The 18014-nt window shown below is 38.2% G+C and overlaps 1 protein-coding gene and 1 long non-coding RNA gene across 2 annotated transcripts in view; one reads left to right on the plus strand and one right to left on the minus strand.

The window, feature by feature from the left end:
* LRRC8C (leucine rich repeat containing 8 VRAC subunit C) overlaps positions 1-12711 on the plus strand; it is a 100457-nt gene extending 87746 nt beyond the window's left edge. The window contains exon 3 of the mRNA XM_010363685.2: positions 5878-12711. Within this exon, the coding sequence (XP_010361987.1) occupies positions 5878-8151 (2274 nt within the window). The 3' untranslated portion in view covers positions 8152-12711. The remainder of the gene's footprint in view (positions 1-5877) is intronic.
* The window catches only part of LOC115900839, a 28222-nt gene continuing 18694 nt past the window's right edge, over positions 8487-18014 (minus strand). The window contains exons 2-4 of the long non-coding RNA XR_004060487.1: positions 15765-15901; positions 15560-15663; positions 8487-11626 (exon numbers count right to left, since the gene is read on the minus strand). This is a non-coding gene — a long non-coding RNA (uncharacterized LOC115900839). The remainder of the gene's footprint in view (positions 11627-15559; positions 15664-15764; positions 15902-18014) is intronic.

An 18014-nucleotide genomic window follows, 5' to 3' on the forward strand; every position in this document is an offset into this window, starting at 1 on the left:
TTATCTTTTCAAAAATAGCTGTTGTGCTTTCTCAATATGATGATTTGCAGATCAGAATTGAAGAATCCAAATTTTAATGAATCCATTTAACCAATTATTGCAACCCTTGGGTTTCTTTTCCGTAAGTACTGCGTAGATATTATCACAGTCATGGAACAAGTTTATGTGTACATTTTTCTCTCGAAGGATTTTAATTGGGAAGCCTTGAGGAGTGTTTTATACTCCTGGTGTCAGTTGTTCCTAAAGATCCAGAGGATAGGCAGGGCATGGTGGCTCACTCCTGTAATCCCAGTACTTTGGGAGGCCAAGGTGGGCAGATCACAAGGTTAGGAGATCAAGACCAGCCTGGCCAATATGGTGAAACCCCATCTCTACTAAAAGTACAAAAATTAGTCGGGTGTGGTGGCACGCACCTGTAGTCCCAGCTACTTCGGAGGCTGAGGCAGAAGAATCACTTTAACCCAGGAGGCAGAGGTTGCAGTGAGCTGAGATCATGCCACTGCACTCCAGCCTGGGTGACAGAGCAAGACTCCGTCTCAAAACAAAAAAAAAAGGTCCAGAGGATATTGGGTCAATCCCCAGTCTAATGTCCCCAGGCAGGTTCCTAGAAGGATTAGGTTCCCATGGTCCCAGTTTCTGCTTCCATGGAAACCCTTAGATTACCTGTCCCAGGTAAACTCTGTATAACTTTGATCACGGCGTGAAATTTGCTGTGATTCTACAAAATGCATTCATAAAAGGTGTGGCTGGCGTGTGTGTGAGTGTGTGTGTGTGTAGCAGATTTTACTAAAGATTTGAGAGAGATTGAAAGGTATTTGTATCTCAAAATAGAAATAATGAGCATATACTCCAACCACCTGCTGTGTGGCTTGACCTAATTTTCTTCTTCCCTTCTAGCCTGTCCGTGCTCTCCTGATTCACCTCCTCCTACTTCCAAGCCTGTTCACTCCAATGTAAAGTAGGCAGTTTAGCTGTCTCTTTGTACCTTGGCTTAATCCGACCCTTGCTTCCAGTGTCTCATTCTTCTGTGTCCCTCTTTTCCTCCTTCACTTAGACATTTTCCTTACCATAAATGATTTCATTCTAAGAATTCTCGGAATTCCCATAGCAGCTTTTAGAATATTAATTTTTCTCACTTTTATGCATTTTGGATCAGGTTCTCTTGTTCATTTTGATTTTTTTTCTTCACCACTTCCCCCAATTTCTTCCCCCTTTTTCTCTCCCTCTTCCTACATAAAGACACCATGTAACTCCATTCTCAAGCCTTTTTCCTCCAAAAGCAGCTGAGAGTTGCCCTTGAAAGAAAATGGTGGAATTCTTCCATGTGATGATGTGTGTGGATGAGCTGCTGGTGATTAACTGAGCCTCGGGGCTTTGTAAAAGGGGATGCGGTTGGGCACTTTCTCCCTGCCCCTACTCCAAGCACTCTTTCTTAGTCCTGTACCAACAGCCTGAAACCCTACAACTATTCTTTGGAGATTTGCTTTGTAGCCTTTCTTTAAGGCTTGTTTTCCACCCTGATCTTTAAATTACTGTGTAAAGAAAAAGAAACGTGAAGTATAGGTCTGATTAGGCAGACTTCTCAAAAGGATAGGAAAGATAAAACAAAAACTTCCTAATTCTCACAGGCTACTGTTACCCAGACATGGCAAAAACACTGTTTAACCTTTTTTGTTAAAAGAGGAAGGAAAAGGAGAAGGAGACGGAAGAAGAAGGAAAAAGAAGAAAGAAGAGAAGAAAGAAGAAGCCTGCCTGCCTTATTTTTTTTTTCCTTATTTTTCTCTTTGAAAATTCTGATCCTTTTCCCAGTTCTTCCCAACATTGCAGTGTTCAGAAATACAGTTTCTATTTAACACGGACGGTAACTTCCTCTCTCTTGTAGCTATGGCACTGTTTAAATCTTCATACTGTTTACTGTTGGACCTCTTAACCTGGCTGTTTCTTTTCGTAGTCCTGGATTTGACAGCCAGCCCTCACATTCTTTTGGAATTCTACTCAGAGCTGCCTCTCTGCAGGAGTCCTCTTGTGATGTGTTCCCTCAGCAGCATGAGATGCTACTGTTCTTAGTGACTAAATTCCAGTATTGTTTTCTTCTCAGGGCTCATTTCTGGGTGATTAACAGCTTTTAGAAAATAGATCACTGTCTTTGTTCTCCTGAGATTTGAGTAGGCATGCTTCAAAAAATATCTTCATGAAGGAATGAAAGAGAAATATGAAGTCAAAAGAGTGAAGAGAACTTCTGGAGATTGCCTGTGGTGTAAGCTTCCTACGCTGGGCTGTTCTCTACAAAGCCATCCTAGCAGAAGCTAGGTGAAATGAGAAGAATGTGGGGAGTGGTGGAAGAACACTAGGCTGGAAAGAAAAGACAGGTTTAAATTCCTGTTCTGCCATTTCCTAACTGTGTGAACGTGTGCAGGTCATTGAAGTTTTCTAAACCTTGGTCAGTTTCTTTTTCTGTAGAATGGAAAGAATGTGACCTAATTCTCCAGCATGGCAGATTCCAGCTAATTAGACATTTTTGTGCAAAATATAAAAGCGCAGTTGCACTGTGTGGCCATAACCCCAAGTGCACACAGCTGAGTGAGAGGTACACAAGCTAGATTTCAACCTACACTTGCCCTTCAGCTGGGCACCCTGGTACAGTGCATCACCTACAATCCTATACGGCAGCCAAGTTCCTGAAGTCCACTATCTTCTTCCATTAGGAGCAAGCCTCGGGAAGGGGTCAGGCAGGGGTACAGAAATGGGGCCCACTTGGTTGCTTAGCAGGAACTTAGCACCGTAAGAAGATGAGAAGATGCCTCCCTTTTTACCTTCTATTTAATCTTGCTTTTACACTGATTCCTCTGTATTTGCTATTTTTTTATTTTCTTATTTTTTTATTTTTTATTTTTTTTTTTTTTTTTTTTGAGACGGAGTCTCGCTCTGTCGCCCAGGCTGGAGTGCAGTGGCCGGATCTCAGCTCACCGCAAGCTCTGCCTCCTGAGTTCACTCCATTCTCCTGTCTCAGCCTACCGAGTAACTTGGACTACAGGCTCCCGCCACCACGCCAGGCTAATTTTTTGTATTTTTAGTAGAGACGGGGTTTCACCATATTAGCCAGGATGGTCTCGATCTCCTGATCTCAGGATCTGCCCGCCTGGGTCTCCAAAGTGCTGGGATTACAAGCGTGAGCCACTGTGCCTGGCCTGTATGTTCATCATATAATTAACAATGTCATATTAACAATAGTTCAAGGGTGTCACTCTTGAAGAATGTGCTCAAGGAAGCACATTCCTTTTCCCTGCTGATCTCTGGTCCCCTCCCTCTGCCTACTTCCCAAGTTGTTGGAGCATTAAATGAGATCATGAACAGGAAAGCATCTGGAACATGATCCCAAGCCCTTCTCTTTTATGTTTCTTCAAGATAGTCTAGTATTTGTCTGGGCTTTCTTCTGGTGGTTTTTTCTTTGTTTGTTTTTTGTTTTTATTTTATTCCAGGGGTTTCCAAAGTATGGTGCTTGAATCCCGAGAAATATGATGAATGCTCCATTGATATGCGAAATAAAAGTGAAAACTTTTCTCTATATTTATTTTAAACTTGAAATAAGTTAGCTTTTTGATTATTTGACATATTGATTGATGTCAATATTCATTAATTATAGGAAGACATAAATATAGTGGGTAGGCATACTCAACATTTTCCTCTAAGTAATAGAAATGTTTGAAGACCACTGCTGAATTCTCACATCTCAGTAGCCATCTGAATCCTCTAAATGCAATCGCATTTGTTCTTACCTGCATTCTTTTGATTTAAATAGTAAATAGTTGCCCCCTGCTTTATCTTCCAAGACAGAACTTTATAATTCTTGTGGTGAAACCTCCTCTCTTCCCGCAATCTCATTTCTTGTTATCTGCATAAGACATGGCAAGCAGTAAGCCTTTTCCGTAAAATGTGACTTGCTTCTGCAAAATGATTTGTTAAGATAAAGTCAAATCGGGATCCTTCTGACTTAATCCTAGACATTCGGGAAAATGCGGATATGGGCTCTGGGTCTAGGTGATTCTGAGCTAGATGACATTAGGCAAGTTACTTAACCTGAGTCCATGCCTCAGTCTCCTCATCTATAAAATGGAAATAATAAGAGTACTTGCTGTCATCTGATTAAGAGGGCAATTAACAGAATTAATGCCCATGACTTTATGAAAAGACGATCAATTGCATATTAAGCACAACAGAAGTTTACTGCTGTCATCACTGTAATCACCATCTTCATCTTCATTCCTGGAAGAGGTGTCCTGCACACCCAGACTGATAACAACCCTGAACTGGAAGGACTATTGGCAATTTTGGATTCATTTCCTTTCTCAGCAAATATACACTGGTGGTCTTCCATGTACTAGACACTTTATGAAGTGTTGGGTGCTTCACTCTGTCATCAGCCTCACGCTTCTATATGGTGGGATGCTAGTTCCCTTGTCACCAGCTTGTGGTCACCTTACCATGCTATAGCAGACCACTTTACAATGGGTTCAGTTTCTATGCCTATAATCAAGGTAAAGGACTTTGATGTGGCAAAATCACTAACCACTGTTGGTGCAGAATCACTAAACATTGTGGATTTCCAGCCATTTGACATTTTAAGGTACAAATAGACTTTCCCTGCATTATTAATTCCACATGTCATTGCTGAATACTCTTTGGTTATTCTTCCTTTGAATTGTCAACTTTTTGTTCATAGAGTTCCACTTACATGGGCCTCCTCCTGAAGATGATTCCTCTAGGTCGATTCAATGTGTATTCTGTCACATCCTACCTTATCTTCAAAAAGGGTGCATTCATTCTCTCTTTCCCAAATTGCAATTTTTTGAGTCGGCTGGACATTCTTACAGCTTAATATTCTTTTCAACAAACTGAAGCATTGGTAGAAGGATGGTGGTTCTCAATGTAATATTTTGTGTGAAACGCTAGCAAACCTAAACAATTATTTTACTATTGAACACTTCTGTATTTTTTTATCTCTCTCTGAAGGAATAGTTTTTATAAAAGCTTAGCAAAATTTCCATTACATTCATTCGTATTAATCTATATATACAGTCTAGAATATGTATAGAAAAAGAAGGGGGAAACAAAATAGGAATTTCTTTCATAGTTCCTCGTTCTTATCTTTCTGCTTCTCATACACAGACTGATACAATCTTTGGGGACATCTAACTCAAGATTGAGTCTGAGAAGGTGATATACTTCCCAGATTGGTGACTGATTCTCCCAGAATCCAGTGAGAGAATTGCTAATTTTTTTTTTTTTTTTTTTTTTTTTTTTTGAGACAAAGTTTTGCTCTTGTCGCCCATGTTGGAGTGCAGTGGCACGATCTCGGCTCACTGCAACCTCCACCTCCTGGGTTCAAGCAATTCTCCTACCTCAACCTCCCAAGTACCTGGAATTACAGGCGCCCACCACGCCCAGCTAATTTTTGTATTTTTAGTAGAGACGGGGTTTCACCATGTTGGCCAGGCTGGTTTCAAACTCCTGATCTCAGGTGATCCACCTGCCTCGGCCTCACAAAGTGCTTGGATTACAGTTGTGAGCCACTGCGGCTGGCTGCTAATTTTTTAAAACACATGAATGTTCCCTAAGTATTTATTTTCTTGTGAGTTGTTCTATGACCTGAAAAACCACTGTTTTATGTCATAACTTAGACATGATGAACAAAGTCAGATATTTCATTTTTCCAATATATGAGCTAAGAATAAAATCTTGGTGCTGGAATTGAACGTTGTATTCTCCAGGCAGAGGAAATAGACATTTATTGGATGTTACTGATGCTTTCCTTGCAGTAATGACATTATGAAAGCTCTTTGAGTAATACAATTTGAAAATATTATTTCTGTGTTTCAGGTCATGCAAGACAAGATAATCTGCCTTCCGAAAAGAGTACAGCCTGCTCAGAACCACTCTTCCCTTTCGAATGTCTCTCAAGCAGTTGCCAGTACCACTCCACTGCCTCCACCTAAACCATCTCCTGCTAAGCCCATCACTGTGGAAATGAAAGGCCTGAAGACAGATTTGGACCTTCAGCAGTACAGCTTTATAAACCAGATGTGTTATGAGCGAGCCCTCCACTGGTATGCCAAGTATTTCCCTTACCTTGTCCTCATCCATACCTTGGTCTTTATGCTCTGCAGTAACTTTTGGTTCAAATTCCCTGGCTCCAGCTCCAAAATAGAACATTTCATCTCCATTCTGGGGAAGTGTTTTGATTCTCCTTGGACCACACGGGCTTTATCTGAAGTGTCTGGGGAGGACTCAGAAGAAAAGGACAACAGGAAGAACAACATGAACAGGTCCAACACCACCCAATCTGGTCCAGAAGGCAGCCTGGTCAACTCTCAGTCTTTAAAGTCCATTCCTGAGAAGTTTGTGGTTGATAAATCCACTGCAGGGGCTCTGGATAAAAAGGAAGGTGAGCAGGCAAAGGCCTTATTTGAGAAGGTGAAGAAGTTCAGGCTGCATGTGGAAGAAGGCGATATTCTATATGCCATGTATGTTCGCCAGACTGTACTTAAGGTTATCAAATTCCTAATCATCATTGCATATAATAGTGCTCTGGTTTCCAAGGTCCAGTTTACAGTGGACTGTAATGTGGACATTCAGGACATGACTGGATACAAAAACTTTTCTTGCAATCATACCATGGCACACTTGTTCTCAAAACTGTCCTTTTGCTATCTGTGCTTTGTTAGTATCTATGGATTGACGTGCCTTTATACCTTATACTGGCTGTTCTACCGTTCTCTACGGGAATATTCCTTTGAGTATGTCCGGCAGGAGACTGGAATTGATGATATTCCAGATGTGAAAAATGACTTTGCTTTTATGCTTCATATGATAGATCAGTATGACCCTCTCTATTCCAAGAGATTTGCAGTGTTCCTGTCTGAAGTCAGTGAAAACAAATTAAAGCAGCTGAACTTAAATAACGAATGGACTCCTGATAAACTGAGGCAGAAGCTACAGACAAATGCCCATAATCGACTGGAATTGCCTCTTATCATGCTCTCTGGCCTTCCAGACACTGTTTTTGAAATCACAGAGTTGCAATCTCTAAAACTTGAAATCATTAAGAACGTAATGATACCTGCCACCATTGCACAGCTAGACAATCTTCAAGAGCTCTCTCTGCACCAATGTTCTGTCAAAATCCACAGTGCGGCGCTCTCTTTCCTGAAGGAAAACCTCAAGGTCTTGAGTGTCAAGTTTGATGACATGAGGGAACTCCCCCCCTGGATGTATGGGCTCCGAAATCTGGAAGAGCTGTACCTAGTTGGCTCTCTAAGTCATGATATTTCCAGAAATGTCACCCTGGAGTCTCTGCGGGATCTCAAAAGCCTTAAAATTCTCTCTATCAAAAGCAATGTTTCCAAAATCCCTCAGGCAGTGGTTGATGTTTCCAGCCATCTCCAGAAGATGTGCATACATAATGATGGCACCAAGCTGGTGATGCTCAACAACTTAAAGAAGATGACCAATCTGACAGAGCTGGAGTTGGTCCACTGTGACCTGGAGCGTATTCCTCATGCTGTGTTCAGCCTACTCAGCCTCCAGGAATTGGACCTGAAGGAAAACAATCTGAAATCTATAGAAGAAATCGTTAGCTTTCAGCACTTGAGAAAGTTGACAGTGCTAAAACTGTGGCATAACAGCATCACTTACATCCCAGAGCATATAAAGAAACTCACCAGCCTGGAACGCCTGTCCTTTAGTCACAATAAAATAGAGGTGCTGCCTTCCCACCTCTTCCTATGCAACAAGATCCGATACTTGGACTTATCGTACAATGACATTCGATTTATCCCACCTGAAATCGGAGTTCTACAAAGTTTACAGTATTTTTCCATCACGTGTAATAAAGTGGAAAGCCTTCCAGATGAACTCTACTTCTGCAAGAAACTTAAAACTCTGAAGATTGGGAAAAACAGCCTATCTGTACTTTCACCGAAAATTGGAAATTTACTCTTTCTTTCCTACTTAGATGTAAAAGGTAATCACTTTGAAATCCTCCCTCCTGAACTGGGTGACTGTCGGGCTCTGAAGCGAGCTGGTTTAGTTGTGGAAGATGCTCTGTTTGAAACTCTGCCTTCTGATGTCCGGGAGCAAATGAAAACAGAATAACTTATTTTTCGTTAAAGTTTGACTGAAACACGCTTCTACCAAATACAGTATGAATAATTAGGTAGTCTTAATGCCTTTCCTATTTTATTTTTTTTTTCCTTTTCACACAAAACAAAATGTACACAAAGATTGCGTAAGGAGTATGTATTTTTAATAAAAATTTAATTGTATTTTTTCAATATTAATATTTTAAAGTTTTATTTGTCTTGAAACACAATGTATCTATTATCTACTGACAGAAAGAGATGGTTCCATTTGGTTTTTTGTTTTTGTTTTTTAGTTCATTCTTGTGGAAAGGAGGGAATTACAAGTTGCATGCTTTTTGGCATTTTTTGAATAGAGGAAGATATTTTGCCAAGGCCATTTGTAACTTGTTTACACCTGTACAGGTTTCTTATTTTTGTTTTCATTATGTGTGTATCAAGGAATCTGTGCTAGTTATTTTATTACCAGCTGCCTTCTCCATTGGCCAAGACCTTCATTCAGTGGAACTTCACATAAGTGCATTGTCATAGAGTATTTTAAATGTTCCCCTGCCTCCAACAAAACCCTAAATTGTATTATTTCATATATCTGACAGTTCTTGTTATCCTTAGGCAAGGTTTTTGTGAGGGAAGAAAATAATCTTTAGTGGCTGGTATGTTTGAATTAGTCCTCTATCATTTAACTTATTTGCATTTTACCAACATTTTTAAAATATTTAAAACCTAAATACAGAGGCTCCTCCCACCTTCATCTCAATACTGCTATGTAGTCCTGGTGAACAACCTTGGAGAACCTAGATTTATTTTAATATTCTAGTAGGTAATTACATTTAAAAATCATAGAATTAGAAGCCTGGTTTTTGAGTAATTTAATCATGTTTCATATCTTGATATGCGGCTGCATCAGATGGAAAAAAAATTTACTAAAGCACCCTGTTAAAGAGCTGGTGTGCTCCAGTGAGGCCCTCTCCTTTTCTCAGCACAGTGTGGCAGTGGTAATCTATTCAAATTTTGCCTGTTGCACAAAATAATCCAGTTATATATACAGTCAGCCTTCCGTACTTGTGGGTTCTGCATCTGTGGATTTCACCAACTGTAGATGGAAGCTATTCAAAAAGAAAGTTGTGTCTGTGCTGAATATGTACAGACTTTTTCCTTGTCATTATTCCCAAAACAATACAGTATAACAACTATTTAAATAGCATTTACATTGTTTTAGGTATTATAAATTACCTAGAGATAATTTAAAGTATATGGGAGGATGTGCATAGGTTATATGCAATTTCTGCACCATTTTATATCGAAGATTTGAACATCCTCAGATTTTGGTGTCCGAGGGCATCCTGAAATCAATTCCCCATGATACTGAGGGATGACTGGATATTAATCGATTTCCCTCAAGCCTGCCCTTGCTGTGAATACTAGTGCTACAAGCACGGGAACTCCATCTGCTGTCTGGCTGAAAATATGTATCTCATCTAAAATTGTTCATTGAAGTGTGAATACATTGCTAAGTGGTTGTTGCTTAGCAATAATTTTTGCCTGACCATCAGCAGAGCTTTTATTTACCTTTGTACTTAAAATCCAACATAGCATGGGCTCTTGGGCAAAGTATTTCACTGACTATTAAGCATGTAGAACAGGAAAATGAAATACACTATTTGTGCCCTTGACCCAGATCCAGAACCATTGATTATGAGAACTTTGTTTTATGTACCAAATTCACATTGACTATTTTCTGAGCTCTGGACTGATCCTAGTAAGTTTTGTGACTTAACATTGAAAGAAACCCAAAGAAACATGCTTTGGGTTTTCCAAATGTTGTTTTTTAAAATTGCTCCTTGGGTGAATTGACCCAATGCTACTTTGACTCGTATACAGAAACCAATGATGGGAATTGCTCCTCAGAAATGTGTGCCTAAGTTGTGTTTTCAACTTTACGATACATCATGGGGTGAAGCATTAGGGAAAGAGATTCTTTTGATTTGTTTAATAATCTAATTATACAGACCAAAGTGCTTTAAGTTTCTGCTCTATGTTAATGTTTTAGAATGGTGATTTTGCTGATTAATTTAGACCCGAAATTGAAATAATGTGCTCAGAATAATAACATGGTTATAGTTCCTGTATGATAAAGTATTCAATTTCAGAATATTGTTGGAATCCTGAGTTTGAACAGTGTGTTGTATTCAGTTTTAAATACATAATATCTGTTTTAAACAAATAATTTGTTGGCCGATTGTCCATGGTTGAGCATGACAAAAATACCTTGTTGAAAGGCAAGCTTAGGTAACTGCTGGCAAAACACCGGGTGCACTATTTTTCTGGATAAAATTTATAGTTTTTTCTATATTACCCTTCAAAAGGGATCTCTTCAGGTTAAAAATCATGCTTATGCTGAAGTCTTTATCTGATGTTAACTAAAAATCTTATATGGGTTCGTAACCGAGGTCACTAATAATTCATTTTTATCACTTGTAAAATTTTGCTCAAAATTCCAAAAAATATTGATTTGGTTTTTAATGATTTTGCAAGCTGACCCCCAACCTAAGTTTTGATAACATTTAGTAAGTCAGTATAGCTCTATGACTTCATGTTATAATTAAGAAGGAAAATTCAGATATTCCTATTAGATTTTATAAACCTTCAAAAGCCTCAAACTTAATTTTGAGTCTAAATCTTCTGACACTGGCCCTTTTTAATATTGTAAGTTTTTGTTCACTTAAGTAAAAAACATTTAATTACTATTTAGCCTTTAAATGGGAAACTCAGGTAATGAACTGCTGACTTTTCTAAAGTTCTTCAACTGATCAATTCAGTATAGAGGGATATTTATCTAATCACTTTCTGTATTTTACAAGTGCTCTTTCTAAAAAGGAATAACTAGTATAGTTCTATTTCCCCAGTCTCTATAGGACTCATGAGAAATTGCTTGTGTAAATATAAAAGCACCATATGTGTTCTTAACTCCTATGGCTGCTTGAAGCTCATGATGGATAAGTCTTTTTGTCAGTTTTAATTGTTAAGTACAGAACAAACAGTTGTTTGGTGATGGCCTGGTTGAAAGAGAGCATATAAGTATATCCCAATAGAACTCACCAAAGACCACACCTCAGAAACTATTGCATTTTCTTGTTATGTGTGGGGTTTGATTTGCTTTTTTTTAATACAGCTCTTTTAATATAAAGATTCTTGATACAATGAAATCTCTTATTTCAAGTGTTTTTCTTATTCTTCACCCACCCCTCCCCTACCATTGTATTTCCCATCTATTTAAAGGAGTTTCAACAATTTACATTGCATCGTATGCAGTAGGTACTGCTTTTTCAGAAAGACTTGGAAAACACCCTGCTATGAGTATTTTGTTCAGATGTAGCCATTTACCTGGCTCTCAAGTCGTCTTTGTGGAGAGGGTCTTAGACAAAAATCTTCCTTGTATTTACTTGGGGTAAGTGAAGTCCAAATTCTTAAAGTATACTATTTCAGGATTGCTGATATTAAAAAAGAAAAACAAAATCATTATATCTCTTATTAACACTTCCCCCAAGAAGGGTTGTGCTGTTATTTATTTTCTATTACAAGAAAAGTTCATTCTTTAAGTAGTTTCTTTTACCCTCTAATCTAATTTCATACCAAATACTTGATCAATAGAAATGATATATTTCAACAGCAAACATTCCTAATCCATCGTTATAAAAAGTGTCAGCAGTACTTAGTAGTGAACAGATAAGGTCAATTTCAATATAATTCCACTTTGCTTTTAGAGACTAAATTAAGATTCAATTAACATTCTCCTATGATTTCTTAATGTGATAATGTGATTCAAACAGTCACATTGTTAGTAGGATCTTAGTAACTCAGGATAGCGTTCCATACTAACCTCAAGTTAGCAAAACAAATTATCTAAACAGTTTGGTTCTTAGGAGACTGCCTAAAAGATCAAGAAAATTTTCTCATCTTTTCTTTTTGCTTAGAAACATTGCAAGAAAACTTGGATAGTCTTCACCAGACCTGCCATGATTTTATAAGATTTAGGCCTCAGTGACATGCTTCTGAAAGTTTCCTGCCAGCCGTCTAAACTAAGCATCCACTCATTCCATCTTCCCAAAGTCACTCACCGATAAAGGTAGCATCCTTAAGCTCATTTTTGAAAGGTGGAGGAGGATCTCCCCCTGCCCGAAGGAATTTTTTTTATCAGAATACCTTGAAAGGGGGGTATATAAATTTGGAAAACTTAATTTCTTGGCTGTGTTTGATAACAGTTCCTATGCATGGTTTTTAATGTGATGTAAATTTGTTTCTTTCTTTGGAATACCTCTCTCCACCCCCAACTTTATTCTTCCTCTTTAATGAATATTTTTATTGGAGTTCAAACTCCATGCCTTATGTGCTCATTCAGTTTTCTTTTTGCCCTTTGTTTATTCTGTCTGTATGTATGTCAAATGCTGGCAAAACGGTCAAGAAAATGCTTGAAAGTTGATTTGTCATAGTGCAAACTCATGATAAAATGTCTTAATGTTATTTGGATATGTAGTACATAGAAACAGAAAAATAAAGTCATTTTTATAACTTAAAATAGAGATTTGTTCCTCTCTTACTCATTTTTAGAAATCATGTTTATCATTTGCATTTCTTAAACTATTACTAAGGCTCCCTTTTCTCTGCAGGAAATAAGCTGCATGCATTCTTTCACTTTGTGTAGAGCTAGTTTCTGTAATTGTGACTAATTATTTCCTTCCTTAATTCACTTTACTGTATCTACCTAAGGTGCCCCTGGAGTTTCATTTGGGTAATTAGTGCCTTAATATGTAATCTGGAGTGCAATTTCTATACATTTGCCAGATCAGATTGTACAATGGCTGTCCAGCTCAGCTTTCAGTAAATAGTCTTATAGTAATGACTGTGGTTACTTAAAGGAATCGACATGATCCTGCACAGCTAGGAGGCCTCCTCTAATTAGCCACATTCACTCCAGGCTTAGGGAAGCCCTCTACAAGGAAACTTTATGACCACTTATGCATAAGAAATGATGGGTAGTTTTCAAAGTTAGTCACTTTACGTATTTTTATTAATAATAGTGTTTATTTTACTGATCATCAGCCCTCTGGAGAAGGATTGTTGAGATAAGGAAGGGTGGTGAGTGTGATGGCAGAGGCTATGTAAGTGTGAGTAGCAGAAATTAGAAGAGATCATGTGAGAGCTCTGGAGAAATTCTGGAGACAAGAGCTAGGGAATGCAATAGATTAGAGACATCTGGCGATTTCAGTGCAATCTGCACGTACAGAAAAAACTCTGCCCACTGCCATTCTCCACTGTCCCATCTTCTAGTCCTTTCACTTACACAGTATTGAGATAAATTCTGAAAATTTTTAAATTCATTTAGTTATTAGTTACTATTGGCTAGCAACATAAACTTTTCATTTGGGTAGAGAAGTAAATGCATAAAAAGGAAGTTATTAAAGTTCATTTGAGACTCAGCGGAGTATTTACACTGTCAGAGCACAAGGCCCACATATTTCTGAATGTAACTTTGAATGTCATCCTAAATTTGCAAGTAGGAAAAAAGTGAAAGCTGTTCATTAGCTACATAATTTTGTGTGAGCATAGATATTTGAAAGCAGACTATACTGTAGGTTTCACATTTAAACATATTTGAACACATTTAAGGACAAATAAAATAGTTATATGATCAGGCATATCATAAGTGATAGAATATTTTCAGAGTTTGAATATTTTGCATAAAAGATACAAGGTAGGCAATGATGTTATCAAACATGTAAACCAAATTGGCTGTTCCGATTATTTTAATCCAGGGATTTTTCTGTTATAAAGTTTGAGAATAAGTAGAAAATGGGCTTTTTTCAATCCTCTACAGAGTTAATTTTATTTCAACTCAAGTTACATCTAGACTTTTGCCATTAAAAAATAAATACTGTTTGGTTCAATCCTTATTAGTCTCAGGTAACAGATGTCTTAGGAAAAATGACACAAAAAGAGGCAACCTCTAAGTTTTACATTTTTTGTCTCCTCCACAGTTATTCTACTCCCCAGCAGTGATGCTGATATGGCAAAAAAATATATATAGCATTTCCTCACTTTGAATTGGGAAGGTTCTTGGGATTTCATTGTAATTTAACATAGACTATGTGTGACAATTTTGTTAAAATCATACTCTAATATTCAGATAGCTTAAAAATCTTTCTTAGGATGATTTAGTCCAAGAACAATGAAAACCAATGCAAAAATGGGAAGATGTACTCCTTATGCATTTGAGCAATAAATGTCCACAAGCTTATGAAATAATGAGTTCTGTTCATGTCTGTTGAGCTGTATGTATAAATTATATCTTCATAATTTAAATTTCTTTATGAAAAGTAGTTTGTCAGAGTTGCCACTCTTAACAAAATTCTAAAAGGCCATGTACAACAATGATCTCAAAATGAAAACCAAGTTTTATTTAATGGGTGCAGGGCATTTCTGTGAGCCTTTCCAACAGGAAGTCAATTTGTTCAAAATTAGAAGACTATTTTTTCTGAACTCTCCCCCAGGTTCTAACCTCTGCTGGTGTGACTCATAGACTTTCCTGGTAATCACACGTTGAGCCTTAACAATATCAGCATGCTAACAGATTTAGTAGATTTATGCATCTAGAAACAAAGACAGGATATTGACAGCCTTAAGTGATGAAGTATTTAAAATAAATTCATACTTGTAAAATTAAAAACTAGAGATTCAGCTTTAGTCAAAACAACCCAATCTAAACATTTAGCTACGTAAATATTTTCTTAAGTCCAGGTAACCTCTCAAAGAAACTGATTTCATGTCAAATGGGAAATACAAAGAATGTCAGATTAAACACCTGGTTTATATTAAATAAGGCTGTCATTTGTTGGGGGGTAAGGGGAGAGTGGAGCTTAGAAAGCAGACTCCTGATAAGGAGTACTTCACACACTTTCTAAAATTCATAGTGATCTGTTGCCCTTCAAATTCTACCAACTTTAAAATAATCAAATCTCAAGTACAGCAAACCTGCTAGGTAATTATTTTCGGGTAACTTTCCCTAACTCAGAAACTGCTAGTGACTATTAAGTGCTTCAGTTATAAATCTGATCAAGAACTTGCATCGAAAATGTCAGAAAGTTAACTTCAAAATCTTACGGGAAAAACTGATAATGACATGCTCCATCCCCGCACCCCTGCCACCTCCCCACCCGCTGAACCATATCCTGCATGGATATTCTTAATAGCACTGCACTACACTATGGTAAACAACTGTAAGATAAAAGTTGTATTCTGGGTTGTTTTCAAATATTTAGAATCGTTTTATTCTTATATATACAGGGAGGAAAAAAAATTTTACAAAAATGTATCCAGGATTCTACAAATGCTTTAAGTAGGCTCAATAATAAAGGAGTTATACTTACTCTGTTTATGTACTTTGATCAGACAGGGACACGCAGAGTGTTGGATATTCATAGAAATGCCCTTTCTATTGTCAGTTTCGTCCGTCCAAATCCAATCTAAGGCCCTGCATGTATTAAAATCCATGAGACTTTTTAAAGAGTTTTCAAGACTTATTGAGACTTTCTCTTAACACTTTCTACCTGCCCCATTATTTAGGACACTTACCACTTGGATTATGTTGCTTTAGGACTTATCATATCTTTCCTTCCAAAGTTGGAGGCCCAGTGAGTGCAGAAACCAAGACTTCTTTATCTCTGTATTTCTCTGTGGTGCTTACCATTGTGACTTGTACCCAGTTGACTCTAAAATAAAAAAACATTGAATTAATCAAAAGGCCTAACTCTGTTAATTGAGGCCCTTAGAATGTGAGGGACCATCATCTCTGTTCAAATTCACTCCTAGGTACATGAGTTTCTTCGGGCTACCGTGACAAAGTACCACAAACTGGGTGGCTTAAACAGAAATGTATTGTCTCAGTTCTAAAGCACGATGTTTGCAGCAGGGTTGGTTCCTTCCAAGGACTGTAAGGAAGAGTTTGTTGCATCCCTCTCTCCTCATTTTTGATAGTTTGCTGGCAATCATTGATGATCCTTCATTTGTAGATGCATTACTTCCATCTCTGCCTTTATCTTAATATGACATTCTCCCCGTGTGTATCTCTATGTCAAAATGTCCCCTTTTTATAAGAACATAGTAATACACCCTTATGACTTCATCTTAACTTGATAATCTGCAAAGACCATATAGGTCTCTCCAAATAAGGTCATATTCACAGGTCCTGAGAGGTAGGACTTCAACATCTTTTGGGGGGATGGAATTCAATCCATAAAACTAGGTGAGATTCTTCTCTTTCTTGATGAAGCTCTTAAATTCTAGGTTTATTACAAACAGAGATTCTGGAGCTATTGAAGAGTAGTTAGTCCAGAGGTTTTCAAATAATGTTTCAAGAAGCACTAACTCTCCAACAAAGTATCTTGGAAGGACTCAGGGAGTAAACAGGGCTCCTGGTTTTATATCTGTTCCAATTAATATTTCTGTGTAACGAACCAGCCCAAAACTTAGCGGTGTAAAGCAACTACATTATGACACTCAGATTCTGTAGGTAAGGAATCTGGCACAGCAAAGACCTCTTATTTATGCTCCATGATGTGTGGCACCTCAGTTGGCAAGACTTAATGGCTGGGAGCTACAGTCATCTGGAGGTATCTTCACTCCCAAGTCTGGCATTTGATTCTAGCTGTTGGCAGGAACCTCAGCTGGGGCTATCGGCCAGAGCAAACCTCCCCATGCAGCCTGGGCTTCCTCCCAGCATGACAGCTGCAGGGTAGTCAGGCATCTTACATGATAGCTTAGGGTCCAAAACAAGTGTTCCAAAAGACACAAAGGATGCTGCATCATCCGTCATGGCCTATCCTCGAAAGTCACGTTCCTCACTTCTGCCATACTCTTATTAGTTAAAACAGTCATAAATCTTGCCCCGTTTTGGAGCAGAGGCAGAGAAGACATAGAACCCACCTTTCAATGGGAGAAGTGCCAGTGTCACATCTTAAGAATATGTGGAACAGGAGATATCGTTGTAGCCATCTATGAAAAATACAATCTGTCACACAATCTCACACCAAATTCTTCAACCATGGAGCAGCACTTTTAAATGTTTTACATGTAAGGACCGCTAACTCTTTAATGTTTGCTAACATTTATAGATAAGAAATATAGGATGCATAGAGGCCAAGAAACACTCATGAATTTCATATATTCTTTCAGCATATCCAGCAATTATCATAGAAAAGCAGAAAATTGACAAACCTAGTGTTTTCATTTCTCCTTTTCTTTGGGCAAGCTGGGAGAGCCTGGCAGAATACATATTATGAAATAGCTGCAAGAGAGCCATCATTTCATATTATTGCCTCTTTAAAATCATTATCTTTTTGACAAGATTTCAGTGAGGCACTTTTACAAATTTTGATTAACACTCTTGCTTCTCCTAGTGTAAGCCAAAATTTCCTAAATGCTCAGAGATGGGTGTGTACACACACCCCTTGTCTGTGACTTACACGAATGAATAAGAGGAAATGTCTCATCAGTCTCTGTGGTGAAAATGTGGAGAGACCAGGGGTGGGGCCTTAGCCAAACCCCTGAGCTTCTGTTTTTATCCCAACAGAGAAGTGTACTCAGGGCGCTAGCTTCCTGCCCTCCCCAGCCTGACCCTAGTGAAGGTTACAAACCCTCCCAGCGACTGCAGTACAGGCAGCGAGAGCAGGTCTCTAGGCTTCTGCCTCCTTGCTTTGTGGCAGCCTTCTCAGTTGGGTCACATCATTCTTCTAGATCAGGAGGAACATTTAGGGGTTGGAAAAAGGTTTCTAGGAAATAATTACTCATGAGCAAAGGGACCAGAAAAGTCCCAGAGATGTTCTC

The sequence above is a fragment of the Rhinopithecus roxellana genome, chromosome 12 (genome assembly GCF_007565055.1).
Source record: "Rhinopithecus roxellana isolate Shanxi Qingling chromosome 12, ASM756505v1, whole genome shotgun sequence".
Lineage (NCBI taxonomy): Eukaryota > Metazoa > Chordata > Mammalia > Primates > Cercopithecidae > Rhinopithecus > Rhinopithecus roxellana.